Source organism: Euprymna scolopes, chromosome 42 (genome assembly GCF_053919585.1).
Source record: "Euprymna scolopes isolate OS-2025 chromosome 42, ASM5391958v1, whole genome shotgun sequence".
NCBI classification, from domain to species: domain Eukaryota; kingdom Metazoa; phylum Mollusca; class Cephalopoda; order Sepiida; family Sepiolidae; genus Euprymna; species Euprymna scolopes.
Genome location: NC_136523.1, coordinates 44,189,017 through 44,207,089, shown reverse-complemented (window position 1 = coordinate 44,207,089; position 18,073 = coordinate 44,189,017). Strand labels below are relative to the sequence as shown.

Below are 18,073 nucleotides of genomic sequence, written 5' to 3'. Positions count from 1 at the left end.
GCAGAAACTACCAGACCTCTCCTAGGTTATGATTTTCTGAATCATTTTGGATTAATAGTTGATTGCACAAATAACAAATTGATTGATCAAACAACCAAAAGATATTCAAACGCACAGCCATCACCAATACTTATGAACATTGCTTTATGCTCGGATAACGTTGCCGACACAACAGTTCACACAATTTCGCAAAAATATCCCAACTTAATTTCTCCACATCGCGATTCCAATGCAACAAAACCTAAAGTGTTTCATAGAATTGAAACTGGCAGTAACCCTCCATCTTTCTCTAAAACGAGGCAGTTATCAGCCCAGAAATACAACATAGCAAAAGAGGAATTCAGGAAACTCCAGAATGCCGGAATTATATCCCCCTCTAAATCAGAGTGGAGTTCGGCCTTGCACATGGTGAATAAATCTGATGGGACTTATAGACCTGTAGGTGACTACAGGTTACTAAACACTATAACAAAACCAGATCGATACCAAGTGCCAAACATAAATTCCTTGTCATCAAAACTGCACGGTAAGAAAGTTTTTTCAAAAATTGATTTATCTTCTGCTTATCACCAAGTACCAGTCCATCCGGATGATGTATGCAAAACAGCCATCACAACACCCTTCGGTTTATATGAGTACAATTACATGCCTTTCGGTTTGCGGAACGCATCTAGTACTTTCCAAAGGATGATGGACAATATTTTCCGCGACATCGATTGTATTTTTATATACATCGATGATATTCTTATTTTCTCAAATAGTGAAGAAGAGCATTCCAAACACCTCGATACTGTTTTACAGAAACTCAGTGAGTACGACCTTAAAATTTCCCTTTCTAAATGTATTTTCAATGTTTTTCAACTTGAATTTTTGGGATTTCACATATCTGTTGATGGTCTTAAGCCAAGTGACAAGAAAATCCGCGAATTAAATGAATTTCCTCAACCAAACGATTCAAAATCACTGCGTCGATTCCTTGGCATGGCAAATTTTTACAGAAAATTAGTTCCAAATTTCAGTGAAATCAGTTTACCACTCACCGAGTGTATTCGGTTGAATCAAAAATCTAAGAAAATAGATTTTACAAAGGAGGAAGTTGAATCCTTTGAAAGGATAAAAACAAGTTTATCAGGTGTAACCGCTCTACCTTATCCCGATTCAAAAGCTACTAATTATCAGCTTGTTACGGACAGTTCCAGTTACGCTGTTGGAGCAGCACTTCATCAAATGATTGACAATCAACCAATTCCTATTGGATTCTTTTCAAAAAAGTTATCACAAACTCAACAAAAATATTCTACCTTTGACAGAGAATTGCTAGCTGCTTATTTAGCAGTCTTGTATTTTAAACATCAGGTGGAAGGCAGAAACTTGTTGTTATTAACAGATCATAAACCGCTCTGCAGCGCCTTTAAAAGCCAAACACCTTTAAAATCCGATAGACAACAGCGTCACCTTTGTTTCTTGAGTGAATATGTGACTGATATTTCACACATAAAAGGTTCACAGAACATTGTAGCTGATTGCTTATCGCGACCAGCGTATGCAATCACAATTGATATTTGTGACTTACAGGAGATGGCCAATCACCAAACCACTGATGAAGAAACAAAAACTCTATGTGATCAACTGAAGCCGTATCAGATTAATGAACATAATACAATCCTATGTGACGTGTCTTTACCTTTTCCACGACCTTTTGTCACACAAAAGCTCCGGAAATCTGTTTTTGACAGTTTACACAACTTGTCACACCCTGGAATTGCTGCTTCAACTAAAATGATAACTTCCAGATATTTTTGGCCCAAAATGGCCAAGTCAATAAAGGAATGGTGCAAGGAATGTCAGCATTGCCAACAAGCAAAGATAAACAAACACACAAAAAGTGACGTGCATCCATTTGAATTGCCATCCAGCAGATTTCAAACTGTACACATTGACATTGTTGGCCCTCTACCACCAGTCAAGAGCAAAACAGACCCGTATTTCTCTCCCTATCGTTATTTATTAACATGCATCGATAGAAATACGAGATGGGTAGAGGCTTGTCCATTGACCGAAATAACTGCAGCGTCAGTATCAACTGCTTTTGTTGATCTGTGGATATCGCGATTTGGTGTGTCCCTCCATGTCATTACAGACAGAGGTAGCCAATTCGAGTCTGAGCTGTTCTCAGAACTGTCAAAAATTATAGGGTTTCACAGGCTGAGAACGACTTCGTACCATCCCCAAGCGAACGGAATGATTGAGCGAGCACACAGAACATTAAAGACAGCAATTATTGCCAGAAGAGAATCTTGGTTGTCTGCTCTTCCTATAGTTCTTCTAGGTATCAGGATTACACCCAACGATTCCAATTATTCACCATTTACTGCAGTTACGGGTGCTAATGCACAGATACCTAGATTGTTAATCGATGCGTACGAGGATGCAAACATTGATATAACAGATGCTCACATAAAAGCTCTAGCTGAGGAGATGCGGAAATTTGACACAGACGGATTATCCAGTGGACACCTCCATTCTTTACCTACTGTGTACATTCCTAAGGATCTTCAAATTTGTGACAGCGTCTGGTTGAGAACAGACAGGATTCGAAAATCTATGGAAGCTCCATATACAGGTCCATTCCAAGTAGTACATCGTCATGGCAAATATTTTACTATTAAAATGTCTGATGATGTACACAGTAACGTTTCCATAGATAGATTGAAGCCTGCATATTCTTCAACAACGTCAAAAGATTTTGTTCCACCCCTTCCAGTATCTGACACTTTTGTATCTTCCTCTGATACAGAGGTTGAAAAGAAACAAACTAAATCAAAGTCCGGGAGAACCATCAGGTGGAAAAAGGACAACACATATTTTTATTATTAAAAATAAAAATGATGTAAAAATTTTCTAAACAAAAAAAAAATTTTTTTTTTTTTTTCCCAACCTACATTTACATGTAAATATACTACCAAACTTTCCTTCACAAAAAAAACCCCAAAGCTATTTATCATGAACGATGAACCTTTAAACTCCGTTTACTGGGCGGAAAGTTATATGGTGAGCTACGATGTTCACTCTTTCGCTGCTGGAAATTCAAGTGCCCCGAGACGTTTTCTGCGCAAGCGGCTAGAGGCGCCCTTTTTCTTTTTACTGAATTGCTCTGGAGGTTCAATGTTTTGATTTTTTTTTGACCAATCAGAGAGTTTTCCGGGCTGTCGGAAATTATGTGTCTGGGAGCCGGTGAAAATCTTTAAAAACCTCTGTATTTTCCAAAAAAAGGCAGTTAACAAAAATTCAGAGATAGTGTTGAAAGATATATATATCACTACTGTCTGCAGCTCAAAACTAACGCGACAACACTGTGAACGTAGCAGGCGAGTCGGCTGATAAAACAATGTGGGCGAACACACAGACACAGTAACTAACTTTTGTATTCCCTCTTTTATTATCGCATGCTCATTTTTAATTAATTTTATGTAAATAATTATTTTAAAACTTCCTTAATCTCAACTAATTCCCCCCTTTTGTTCACTCATAAATGAACTATTATTTTCATTGAAATATTTCCTAGAAAGTAATAAATCTTTTTTTATAAATTGAGAGTTAACTGTATTTGTTTTGTTGATATATTTTCTACGAAAGAACATCGTAAATTCGACTCTCTGTCTTGCTCTCTTTACTTCTTTTCCCCACAATAATAGTAAAATTAATTAATAAATAATAAACAAATGTAAGAAACATTGGAAAAGGCCAAAAGTATATAAGTAACCAATTAATTTACGATTCAACATTAGCAGAAATGAAATATTACTTATGATTATCGATTGAAATAATTTTTAATACTCAAATTTTATATTCCACAGATTAATTTATAATATAAACGGATTAAATTTTTTAATAATATTAAGTGAAAGACATTAAAACTATATTAAAATGAATTATTAGTTGAATATGGATGACTATGGGTTACAAAATGTTTATAATATGAATGTTAAGAAAAGAAAAAATGAAATTAAAGAGAATAAAAATAAATATAAGAAAAGTTAATATCTCATTAGATTTGTTCCTAGGGAAGTAACTCTGCCTCACTTTAATTCAAATAAATTTAATTATTTACAATTAAGATAAAAAGGAGTTTTCAGATAATTTTTAAACTTAACCTAAGTATTGGTTTTGAATTGTATGATAAGCTTGATTATAAGTCAACAGAATTGAATTATGTATGGTTTTCAATTCAAATCAGTTGATTAATTATAATCGTAATCATCAATTGTTTTTTTTTTAATTTTTTTTTTTTTAGTTTAGTTTTGTATATACAAACATGTATAATAGTTTATAATTTATTGATGTTATTTTCATAGGTATGTATACACAAATTAGAATTAATAAATTTACTAATTATTAAATAGAACTTTTTTGTAGAAGATTCATAAATTAATGTAGATTGTTAGTACGAATAGTTGGGTTTAATATGATAATATTCCAAATGGCGTAATGGAAAAATAAAAAAGGTATATACAGCTTCTGTTCCAATTTTCAAATTTTAATAATGTCAAATCACACTTCATTTCCTTTTGACGGATTGATAGTTGCTATTTCTTCTGATAATAGATTCGCTGATTGATATAATAATTGATTGATTTTGCGCTATGAAACAGATACTGTCAAGAATCGTATAAGTCAACTGAATTAAAGGGATAAATTATAAGATGGTCAACATCACGAATTCTGGAATATAACTTTGTTTTTATTCTCTCTCTCTCTCTCATATATATATATATATACACACACACACACCATTTTTTGGGCAATTTTATAAGTTCCAAATCTGTGACTATTGATCAGAATTTAACAAATAAAGGTTTGTTGGAAAGGTAATGACCTGAATTGTGTAATGGGTTACGTGACCTTTTCCCTTAAGGTTATGCATTAAGAGGATCATCCAGAGCTTATTTTTGGCACTTTTTTTAATATTTTATTAACCTCATTATTATTGCTAATAAAAAAAAAACATCTAAATTTCTATAAATGCTTGTAAGGATGCGGCAAGCATGTTTTTATTGAATGTTCCAAGGAATGACAAAACCTGAGATTGAACCTGTAATATTTCTGTACATTTTTATTGTCTTTATTTTTTTTTTAGAAATTAGAAGACATTTCGTATATAAAGATTTTTACACCTGGACGGGTTGTTCCATCTCCAGAGATTGTTTCACAGTAAGTTTCATTTATTTATCTTGCGCATTTATTTTTTTTTTTAATCTTGTTTTCAATGATATAGAATATATCGACAGGGGATTTCCATTCTATAGCAATAACTCGACTTTTTCTTACTCACGTTCACTCCTAACAAAGCATATCGCCACTTGGACATAAGGGGCTACTATTTCGGACCATGCCTAGGAAAGATGTTGGCTTATGTTACATTTAACCTTCTGGATATCAGTACAGTCAGGGAAGCAGGTAGCAGGAAGGAAATTCCAAATTCAAAGCTGTTTGAGAGTAGAAACTATTAAGAGTAAAAAGCTTTTTGCCATTTAGGAACCTCAACAGTGAAGGGGTGTGATTTTGTTGCCAAGCAGGTTTGTTGGGTATACGTATGGCACAAATGCAGCGAGTTCATCAGAGCACATTCCACTAAAATATTTGTAAAACAGAGATGCAACATTGCGGTGATGGAGCAGGGGTTGGAGCTTAGCTGACAAAGTGGGACTTATTAGATTGAAGACACTTTTTTGGAGCTTATCCAAGAGGGAGAGACTAGTGGTAGATGCACCATCCCAGATGTGGCAACAATACTCCATGCATGGGCGAATGGTGGCCTTGTAAAGGTACAGGATACTCTCAGAGGTGAGTAGGCTTCAAGCACGATAGAGGGAACCCACCTCATAAATTGACTTATATTTTAAAAGCAGTTTTCATTAAATATAGGAAGGGAAATATTATATATCATATTACATGTTATAAAAACTAAACAAAATAAATGTAGGTCCATAAAAAATTGCTGAAGAGTTTAAATAATTAAAAAATAGTTATATATATATATACACACACACATATATATATATATATATAATTTAAAGGAGATTAGAACAATAGTCTAAAGAGCTAAGTGTATTTTAATGTAACAGTGAAATTACTAGTTTAATTAAAATACAGGAAATAGAAAGTGCTCGTTGTAATTTAGATATATAATAAGCTCGATAGTTAAATGTCCTAGAGCTAATTCAATATTAAGTAATGCGATTTATAATTTAAAAATCAAATTTTAATTAAATTAAAAATCCGTTTCATAAGAAGGAACAACAACAAAATCAATTATCTGTACGATCGTTTCGGAAATCCGTGCTTTTTATTGTGGTATACATGAAGTTATGTAGAACAATTATATATAGTTTTTTTGGTAAGCACGGTCTCCTCATCAGCAAATTTAGAAGGATTTTTATTGAATTTAAAAGACACCATAAATAAACCTAGCATTAAAAGTAAGGCAGATGAATCTGAAAAAATTGAAATAAAAGGTTTGGATTTAAAATTTATAAGAAAATTAATATGGGTTAGAGATAGAAATGAGTAGAAAAAATATATATTTTTGAATTTACATAATAAATTTGATTTAAAAATATATAGAGATAGTTACCTTTTAGTTTTTCTCTTTTTGAAATCAGGAACTGTGTTTAAAGTAGTCATTTAGATGTTTGCTATAGCTTTTTATTTTATTGAATGATGAATTTTAAAAGGGCGACGCTCGTGCAATAAATTGTTTCCGTTAGCGTATTTTTGATTTAAACACGCTACAGTTTATATATAGAGAGAGAATATTTATTTTACAAGTTTTTAAGGGGAAATAATTGTCATGTGTTATTGACTTTATTTATTATTTGTTTTACGGGTCTAAGTGAGGTAATTGGTCTAATTTAATTTATAAAAAAAAATAAAAATAAAAATAATTGTAATCTATTTTTACTAATGAGTAATTTTTAATGATTTAAGGTGGTTTATATTTATTAAATTTAAACCAACGTTTATGATTACATGTCAGAAGCTCGTGTCTTGAATTTAATAGTTTGGTTGTACTTTTTATATCTTCATATTTTAAAATTTTTAGGGTCTCTTTTGTACATAGTGCACAAAATTTATCTCCTGGTTTATATGATTTGCAAGTCTCAATTATTTGCCATTTTAAGTTGAAAGAAATATTGCTATTTTTTAGTTGCCAAATATAGTTGGATAGAGTAGTTTGGTTTGATAGAGAGTTATTTTTAAAAGAATGTTTGTGCGTTGAAATTCTATGTTTTATTAGGCCAGATGTGGAACCAATATATATTACCTCTTGATTATTGTGATTGTTTTCCGTTAGGTCTATTGTTGGATTATTATGTGGTGGGTTGATTAGTAATTGATCGGTAGATTGATTTAAGTTGGTGTTATTATTTAATCTGGTAGTTGAGTTATGGCTGTTAATAGGTTCTTGTAGATTTGGAGTTTTTGATACTGTGCAGCTATAGATAACATTTTTAATTTTACATGAGCCTTGTAGGGGACATTTATTTTTTCTTTTACAGTTACAGTCCGATGTATTTTGTATAGTTGTATTTTGTAGTTTATTAATTTTCTTATTATTAGAGCTAATTATCAAACCAAACTACTACCAAAAAGCTCTTCTTTGTTTCTGTCATTCTGCAGAAACCCAGCAAAGGACGCGGGAAGTTTGGCATTGCGAGACACCTTCCTGCGTACCCCCTTCCCTCGTTTCTCACGTGTAGTTGCCTTCAAGCTGTCTGGATGATATCTGTCCCAAACAATGTCAATTCGAGTGCTGCTTTGCAGTTGCCTCTCTGTCCAAGGAATGAAGATTTTGTCACTGTACTCCCCAAATGTACATTTGTGTTCATGCGGCAGGATGTGTATTATGGCAGCCCCATCGAAAATCTTTGCATCGAAGTGTGATGGTGGTTCTGGCTGAATACTTGGGTCGATGCAAGCCAACAGTTCTGATTTATTTCCTGGTAGACGAAGTTTCCCATTCAGTGACAATGCTGGTGGCCATGGGTGATTTTCATGTGAGAAAAACTCCTCGAGGTTTGTGTCACGGACCTGAGTAGCAATGAAGAGTTGGCTGAATAGGTTATAATCACTCTTTATTTCCTGCAACTGAGTCACGTTTCTGCTGGGAGTACTGGTGTGTGGTCGCTTGAAAAGTGGAAGTTTATTTTTCTTGATTGTGCTGTGGATGGATTTGTCTCGTTTCACCAGCACATCACTAACATACCTTGAGTACTGCTCTTTGCCCAGTTGCTCCATTCCGTATAGTGCTTCCACAACCTGTTCATCCATACAGTCATGGGTGTCAAGAACAATGAGTTCCTTTGCTGTGTTCAAGAATGGATTCCCCATTGATTTGATAACATCACACATATTGTTGACTTGTTTGTGGAATGTTTCCTGAATGGCATGTCCTTGCTCATGACTCTGGAAAGAAGGTTCCTCAGACAGGTTATTCATCTCTTCAAATTCATCGAGAATCCTTGCCTGCTCTGGACCGGCAATCATCCATCGTTTCAAGGCAGCAGGATTCGTGGTCAGGCCAATTGCACCACCAGAATGTTTCACTTTTTCATTGTTCTGCTCGTGTGCTTGGTCTAGAGGCATGGCTGAGAATGGTCGCCTACCCTTCAGGAACACCCAGTTTTTCTTGAATTCAGCTCTGATTGATGGCGGAAGAGTCTTCATGTCTTTTATGTGTACTGGCAGCCAGCGAGAGTAGTTCATGCGATCAAGCACAAAGAACCATGGTGCCAATGCTTCCAACACTTCTACATAAAGAGCAAAATTCTTCTCCCTGTGTGACCTCACAAAGATAAGGACTAGCAGCTCCAGCTGAAGAATCCTGTCCCAGAATGCGAAGGTTGGACTGTTTTGTGTCATGTCAGTTCTCCAGTCTTCGAAGTGTATGCTGCGTTCTGGACACATTTCATGAAAGGAATCACGCTGCAACTTTGCAAGAGTCATTGCTGTCACCTGATGTGCATGTCCTGTTCTGGTTAAGTGGGCAGCCTTCAGGAAGGAGTCAGCAGTTCCAGCTGTAGCAACACGACTCTCAGTCAGTGCAATACACCAACCAGATTCTTCCAAGAGATCCCCAACCATTCTCCACAATGCCATCTCAGTATGTAAGCCTCCCAGGACAACAACATATTCAGACTCGCCAAGGGTTTCAGACCAATTCCACTGTGCATATTTGGCCAAAGCAAAGAGAGGTTGATCCACTGCAATAACAGGTATTTGCCCAGGGTTTCGCAATGTTGTTATTTTTTTCAGTACTTCCATACCATGCTTGACCATAGCCATCGATGCAGCCCTTTCGTAAAAGAGTTGCAGTAGAACACTTGTCCCGGGAATATCAGTAACTTCGCCTTCGCGTGCAGAATGATGCGAGGCCCAGGCCATGATATCACCTTTTTCTAATTTGTTCTTTTGGGCTACAGGTATCCTTTCCTCTAACCACTGATTTTCTTTGTATATTGCTTCACATAGAACAGGTTCAGGATCAGGGTCTTCCATAGCTGCAGCTTCTGTGACATTAACAGTGTCGGTGTTGCAAGCAATAGCTGGAACTATTCGATAACTATCTGGAAGGGATGGATTTCTAATGTGTGCCTGTGGTGGTATTTTGATGGGCTCTCTACTTGTCTCTTGCTTATTCTCTGCAGGAAACTGGAACACACTGATACTTGTGCCATGGAATGATCCTTCAGCTGTTTGTGATGTTGGATTGTGATCCAGATTGTCTAGTGCCCCTGCTGTGAACACACCATCAATAAGTTGCACAGGACACACCACACCTTCCTCTTGATATCGTTCACATACTGCATTTGTCAGCCAGTCTTCGACTTCTAACACTCTTTCATAGCTGACACTGATTCCGAGTTTATGGAGATGTGTCAACATTTTCTTGCTCTGGGTTTGCGTGTGAACACTCAAGCCTACATATAAGGGAAGCGGTGGTTCTTTGGATCTATGGTGGCGTGGGTTCTCTGCTACTTTGGGCTGATCTTTACAATTGAATCTAATCAGCTGGCATATGGTCAGACATTCTTGTGAATTTGTTGCGGTCTGGTCCTTGATGTTTGAACCATATAACAACATGGAGATCAAGACTTTGAGTGAATTTGGCACTGAGTCATCTTGACAGTCTGTGGTGAAACTTCCACTGAATGTACAGAATTTTGTCTTTGAAATTTCTTGCCGTATTAACTTTGCTATGTGTACCATTGAGAGAGCGTCCTTCTCAAAATCACGAGACTTCAACTCCTCCTTTATGAGCTTCTGAAGGCCTTCATTAAAGACAAGAACTGTTTGTTTGCCAACTGATTGTTCCTGACACTGATCCTTGTAATGATTCAAAAGTTTGTTTTTCAGCCGTGTCTTGTTCACCTGTTTTTCATATCCCAAGGCTGCAAAGCGAGCTACACACATTTTGTGCAGATCTACTAATGGAAATATGTACTCCCCGTCTTCAACATTCGCTTCAATATAAGATATCATTTCTACAAATACCCTTGAGTCTGTCATTGATTGATCAGTTGTATCCGATAATGTAGCCATGGATCGCTTGTAACTTCTGTATCGAACACGGAATGCATCCATACATTGTTTGTGATACTTTGCTTCAATAGCAACAAGATCCCCATCTGCAATAGTAGCTAACAAGTCAGTATCTTGTAGTTCTGTTGCTTGCTCACGCAGTGTTTTGTCTAGTTCTAAAGTTTCACATTTGTGAAGTATACCATCTGACTTCTTGCAAAATATACACATGTTGCAACCCATTACTTCATCACTTCGAGATACACGTTTGGATTTTCTTTGTCCAATACTAACATCATCGCCAGAGTGGTCAACAATTCTCTTTCTAGCATTTCTCTCTTGTGCCCTTAACAATTTTGATTTGGCAAATAATAAATGACAGTTTTTATGCCACTTAGCACAATTCACATTGAGGTCATTGGTTGTCACATCATCACCAAAGCAAATTCTTGCAGGCAATGATTTCAGTTCTTTAAAACCATGTACATTTTTCATAAATTCTTCATATGCTTGTGAACCTTTGCCATCCTGCTGTGTTGCAGGACACTTTAATGCCCCATCTCCTGTACCGCATATGATGCACTTTGACCAATCCATGTTGCATTGAAGATTGAAATGCAAGCTCTCCACTACTGACTTGCCTTGCTGACTTCAGTTCTCAACCAGGAAGCACTCTGAAACATAAAAATACATATTATTACAAATCATGTTACCAACTATACTACTTGAAGCAAGATAAAACTAAAATGACACCTGAAATTACAGTACTACCACATTTTGACCTTTAACCTTCGCCTGACCTTGACCTTGACCTTTAAAATCGGGTACCCCCCTTCAAAAATGTTTGTATTAACCCAAAGTATAGATGTACCAACTTTGGTGCTTTGGGCCAGCATGTAACGATTTGGTCATATTTTGGCCATAAGCCACCCCACTATATGGCAACATTTCAAAGGCCAACAATCCAAGATCTTTCTGATTCTCACTTTTTCAAGGTCCTGGATATGACCTTAAACTATATCCAGTGGTGAGGCTCCAGCTTGCGGGCTTTGGGGAGTGTGAAGCCACCCTTTAATTGCCATTGCTCCCAGGTCCACTCTAACCCGGAGTGGTAGTACCTGTTAAGGTCCCAACTATGGGTTAAATAGAAACCGATTTGAAAAAAAACAAATATATTCTATTAAAAAATTTTTCTTCAAAATCTTTGGATTCGGCATTAAATAACCCGAAAAGGGTTGATATGCTGTAAAACAAAAACAACCAACCAACCACTCTTTAAACCCGGAGCATATGGTGCAGTGGTGCAAAAGGTGTCTGGTTCATTTTAATGCATCCAAAATTAAGCTTCTTTCTTTTCATCATTAATGCTCTGATCCCCACTTGGCGCCAATTGATATGAATTGCTCTTGTTTTAAAGAAGCATCCTGCTTCAACAAACTTTTGGGACTGACCTTTACTCTTGACCTGAAATGGAAAACTTGCATCAAATCAATGTTTAAAATAAAATTTGTAGTAGAATTTATCCGTGGTGCAGTGGTTAGAGTACTTGAAAAAATGAATTGTTAAAGTGACCTTCTCCTGAAGGTTGAAGGTTCAATCCTCGATGTGGGCGACCAGAAAATACAATTGCAAATTACTTAAGATCTCTATCCAGTCATGGCTGACGGAACAAGAGCACGCTTCCCCCCATGAAGTAAAGGGTTCCGCTCGAAATTCCGTCAAAATTTTCGAGTTTGACAGAAACAGTCCCAAGTTCGACAGAGGTTACATCGACCGGAATGTTGTGAAAATCACAATGAGAACAGTAGTCCGATGAATCCAAATGATATGGATTACTTCAAATCAGTTGCCAAGGTTGCTGGAAAAATAGTTGCATCATTCTATGTCTCTAGAAGGTATCTCACCCTTGGTGCAATCTTCTACCTTTATAAAAGCTAAAAACATCATAAAATAGAATTCTGTTGTCGCTTGAAGCACCCTATCCCATCCTTACAAAGTCAGCTTCGTAATCTAGTAGTTATCAATCGTCATCTGAAAAATTTGAGATGTTGAATTGTTTTTCCCTCATCTATAAAAGCAAAAATGTGTGTGTGTGTGTGTGTGCATTTTTGTGTATATCTGCCAAAGGCTTTTTTCGCCGGGCTTCTCTCTTTCTTAAAACTTTTTATATGCTATCTAAATCATAATATCTACAACTTAAGAATGGGGATCGCAGCTATCTTTAATTTGCCCGACTTTTACGCACTATTTTCGTCTTCGTTACGCTTTTCAGTACAAAAAAAGCGAATGATGAGGCGGGGGAAACAGAAACTGGCTTGCAGCGCAAAACTAGGTCAGACATCACGTGACTTTCTCGCACCTGTCAATTTCACTTTATAAACCTTAACTTAAGACGCTTATCACTTCCTCTCCCCTCGTTGCCGAGGTGTCGGGTTTTTTTCCATTTCGTTTCCACCCTCGTGTCAAGGCTTCGGGGTTCAAGCCTACCTTCCTATTAAAAATTTTTTTTTTTCCTCTCTTTTACACCTCCAAACACCTCGCCAACGTTTTTTTTTTTTCAAACAAGGTTGTTTTGATCTACTCCCCCAACACACACACCTCCAAACACCCGGGTAACATCGGGTACCCCCGCTAGTCTTTTATAAGTTCCAAATCTCAGCAATTATTTATCAGAATTTAACAAATGAAGGCTCATTGGAAAGGTAATAACCTGAATTGTATAGTAACAATTTTACCTTAAGGTCGCACATTAAGGGGATCATCCATCATCCAGAGCCTATTTTTGGCACTTTTTTACAGCCATAAAATCTTTGAATCATAGTCACTTCTTTTCCTAGTTTTGCACATAAATTACAAAATAATCTAGTAGGTGATGCCCTTTTCTCCTCTCTGCAGCCTTATATAATATATTGAAGAGCAGATAACTCTGTATACTCAAGATGTTTGTATAAGAAATATTCAAGAGCAGATAACTCTGCATACTCAATGTTTGTATCAGGAGATTTGTAAATATTCAAGAGTAGATAACTCTGAATATTTTAGCTAGTCAAACACATAAATGTATTTAAAAAAAAATTTTTTTTATCCCATAATAAATAGCTGTACACGCCAAAAGCTTTCCGGAAGGCAGTGAAGCTATTTTAGTTTATAATTTTTATTTGTTTGCACATTTTTAAATTAAAGGTAGACAACTCGTATTATATTCAATTTAAAATGAGTTATCCAGTTTTGTTTATTATTTTTAAAGATTATTTGTTTTATAATGAGTGACTTTTAGTTGTGGTAAGTGATCACTTATTAAAAACAACTTTTTTTAGTGTAAGTATTTTTATGCAAGTGTATTTTTTTTTTTTTTTAAGTAAGTATACTTTTTTAAATGTAAGGGTAAATTTTTTTTATGCAAGTGTATTTTTTTATGTAAGTATACATTTTTAAGTATAAGTGTAATTTTTTTTTAAATGTAAATTTTTTTAAATGTGTAATTTTTTTTTTTTTTTTAAATCTAAGTAATTCTTTTTTCTAATGTCCTTAAAGACAACAGACAATTGTTTTATTAAAAAAAAAAAAGGCCTTTTAATAAAATAGTATTATGTTGAATATCCATGGCATAATTATGCTGACACACTAGTGTACACCGATTCTCATCAGATCATCAAAGTTAAGAAACATCAAGCCTGGTCTGTACCATATGGGTAACTGTTTAAGAATACCAGACGCTGTATGTAGGAGGATATTGACACCTCCCTGCACAAACTGCAAAAAACTAACATCATCATCTCCCCTGATTGGTATATACATGAAACTGGGAACCGCTTGTGAATTTGATATTCCCTTGTGACTTCCTCCTTTGTAGGAAGCCAGTTCAATTCACCTAGTGTGAGTGCTGCTGGCTTAAAAGGTTAATGTTGAATTTTTGCTTTTACTATGTATGACGAATTAAGGCGTGAGAAATAGCACCTGTTGATTCTCAAGTTGGAAAAGACGAACCTGCAGAAAGAAGGTCAAAGGTTAAGCCTACAGAAACCTTGCGAAAATAACTGATATGAGAATTATAATTCAAACGATGCAAATTATTAATCCTCATCTGAAAAATTTGAGATGTTGAATTGTTTTTTTTCCTCTATATATAAAAGGCAAGATGTGTGTTAGTGTGTGCACGTTTTGTATGTCCGGCAAAGGCTTGGGGGGGGGGCACTTGGGGTGGTCACTGTTTCTTAGAACTTTTTTATATACTACCTAGATTATAATATCTCTGATTTACGAAAGGAGGTTGTGTGTATCGTTTATTTGGGTGACTTTTACACGCTATTTTCGATATTTTTTACTCAATACGTGTTTGTTTGACTTTTCAGTATAAAAGCGAAACTGAATCCGTAGCAAAGGCATGTTTATCTGGCACTCGTGCCGGGACGTTCAGAAAAGCAATCAGCTTTGATCAATGCAGACAATTGCTATTCATTTGGACACTCCCCTTTTTATGGGGAACTGGTTTTCCCTAACGTCTTGGGGAAACTGGCTTGCAGCCAAAATTAAGTGCATGGTTTCATTCCCCTATGGCGTGATGTTTGACCTCATTAGAATTACACACCTGTCATTTAATTTCAACTATTCTCAATTCCGCTGTCATCGTAGCGTTGAGGTAAGTTATCAGGCTATTCACCTCAAGATTTTGGGTTCAAGCCTACCCCCCTACCAAAAATTTTTTTACACCTACAAACACCCAGGTAACGCCGGGCACCCCTGCTAGTCTTCATAAGTTCCAAATCTCAGCAACTATTGATATACAGCACAATCACAGTGACGTGCAAGTTCTCACCAGATCACCAAAGTTAAGCAACGTCGAACCTGGCCAGTACCAGATGATGACTATTTTGGAAGGTAAGACGCTGTATGTACTGTAAATACCAAGTTGGGAAACTGGTGCGGTCTATCCTTCTCGGGGGTAGATGGGACTCTCTTAAGCCGTGATAGGCAACCCATCTAGTGATGGCGTCACGATAAAAAAATACCCTTGATAACCCTAGCGAAGCATCAAGTATTCAGCTACAAACAAGATTCGAATTACACTAAAAACTCGTGTAGTGACTTCAATCTCGTCTGTGGTCGCATGTTACGTTTTACAGTGACTATTGATCAGAATTTAACAAATGAAGGCTCATTGGAAAGCTAATGACCTGAATTGTGTAGTGGGCTATGTGACCTTTTCCCTTAAGGTTGCACATTAAGGGGATCATCCAGAGCCTATTTGTGGCACTTTTTTGCAGAGTCACTTGTTTTCCTAGTTTTGCATATAAATTACAAAATATCTGATATTGCCTCAAAACCTCTGTTCACCATGATTTATCTCTCTGTTGTCTTCTCTTTTCATTCTGGCCATGTTGCTATTGACAATTGCCGAGGGCGAGCATTGATTCACAAGTATAGAAAATAAAACTTAAAAACACAAACTCTGACATGTAGATAATCACGTTGACACCTCAATTCTCATTAGATCACTAAAGTTAAGCAACATTGAACCTGATAAATATCAAATGGGTGACTATTTGGAAATACTAGGTACACCATATCCCCTGATGTGGATATGCAAGCAACTGGGGACGGCTTGTGAATTTGATATTCCCATAAAACTTCCTCCTTTGGAGTCAATCGGTTCAACCTATCTATAGTGAATTCCTCTATATAATACATCTTTTAAAGCAGGAAGTCGCCTGTCTCTATAAATATGTGATTAAAACTGCGAACAAATGAATTGATAATTTACTTTTTTAAATTATTTCAACATCAATTAAAAATTTTTTTTATAATTTCAGGTTTTTTTTAGCCGTTGATTCCATCGAAGATAAATTGGAGAAAGGTGAGTAAACCTTTAAGCTTTTTGCATTTTATTTTCGAAAAAAAATACAAGTGTGAATTTTTGAGATGAGGATTGGTTATTTGTTTTATTTGGATTTTTCGAACTACTGTTCTCATCTTGTGTCATTTTCACAGCATTTCGGTCAACTTCCAACCTTCTTTAGGTGTATCTTGTCAAACCCAGGAATTTTGACGGAATTTCAAATGGAACCCTTTATTTACTTGATAGTAGCATGTTCTTGTTCCATCAGCCATGATTGAATAGAGGTCCTAAGTAATTCGCTATTGTATTTTTCGGTTGCCAACACTCAGGATTGAACCTACAACCTTCATGAGAATATCACTTTCACAATTGATTATTCCAAGTACTCTAACTATTGCCTGGTGCTACCTAATCAGGCTGTCTGAAGATATTGGCTTCCTGAGATGAAACATACCTAATTGTCTTCCGTTTTCCTGCTTTCCGGCTGACTACAATATGGTTGTCTTTAAGTCTAACGTAAATAAGTTCTTGATGAGCCGTTCCATATAAGTTATCAAATTTACCAAATTTTCATTACTAATGATTACTATATTGTCCAATTTCTAATTTCTTTAACCCTTATCCTTAAGTGGCCTCTTGGCCTTGATAATGTGGTGATGTCTATGTAAAAAAAAACAAAAAAAAACAGTGATGTTTTTGTTTTTATACTTATTTTTGCAAAACTTTATTATATTCTGCAAAAACAAAAACAATAACAACCTTTTCCTCCTTTTCCTTCTTCCAATTTCTCCTTTCTATCTTCCCCACTTCCTGACTGATTTCCTAGCTTAAAATGTACCAAACATTAATACTGCAACTCTTTTCCCTCTGCCATTGCAAAACTCATTCATGTTTTGCAGGGCAGGGAACAAAAACGATAAAATCCACTATAAAGCAACCAAACAAAGCACTGCAAACTGGCGATTGAAGATACAAAAAGCTTGAAGAATAAAAACGTTCTACAAAATAACTGAATGCAACATGAATACTATTTCCGAAATAACTGGATTCGGCATTAAATAACCAGAAATGGGTTGATATGCCATAAAACAACCAAACCAAACCAAACTCTACTAATAAATATTTGAAAATATAAAGAACTTGAAGCATAAAAACTGTTCCCAAAATAACTGGATTCGGCATTAAATAACCCAAAAAGGATTGATATGCCATAAAAGAGCCAAACCAAATCTAATCACTGCTCCACGGGTTCTTGTGAACAACAGTTCTAGTACCAATTTTGGAAGCCTTAAACCTTCAAATTCCCGAGTTTGAAAAGATATACCTGAAGAAGCTCAGAGGTTACATTGAGTGAAACGTTGCGAAAAATAACACTCAAGATGAGAACGGTCGCCCGAAGAATCCAAATAATGCAAATAAATGTTTCCTCTCAACAATTATCGACAACCCCCAGTGCTGTGCACCGTGGTTTCTCTCTCTGTCGTTCTGGCCATGTTGTTATCTCTCGCACATTGGCGATTGCCGAGAGCGAGCACTGATTCACAAGCATAAAAGCATAAAATAACCTAAAACACAGACTGTGACACATAGATCCGTAGCTAGCAGTTGGGCTCTGAGTACATATGTGACGCCATCATGGAAAACGATCCTCTGAAT

General features: G+C 36.0%; 1 protein-coding gene across 2 annotated transcripts in view; it reads left to right on the top strand.

Moving 5' to 3' along the window:
- Positions 1–18,073, top strand: part of LOC145267067 (RNA/RNP complex-1-interacting phosphatase-like) — a 95,222-nt gene that overhangs the window by 36,866 nt on the left and 40,283 nt on the right. For both annotated transcript variants that reach the window (XM_080123022.1, XM_080123023.1), the window contains exons 5-6: positions 5,138–5,211; positions 16,392–16,435. In XM_080123022.1, coding sequence (XP_079979148.1) covers positions 5,138–5,211; positions 16,392–16,435 — 118 coding nt within the window. The remainder of the gene's footprint in view (positions 1–5,137; positions 5,212–16,391; positions 16,436–18,073) is intronic.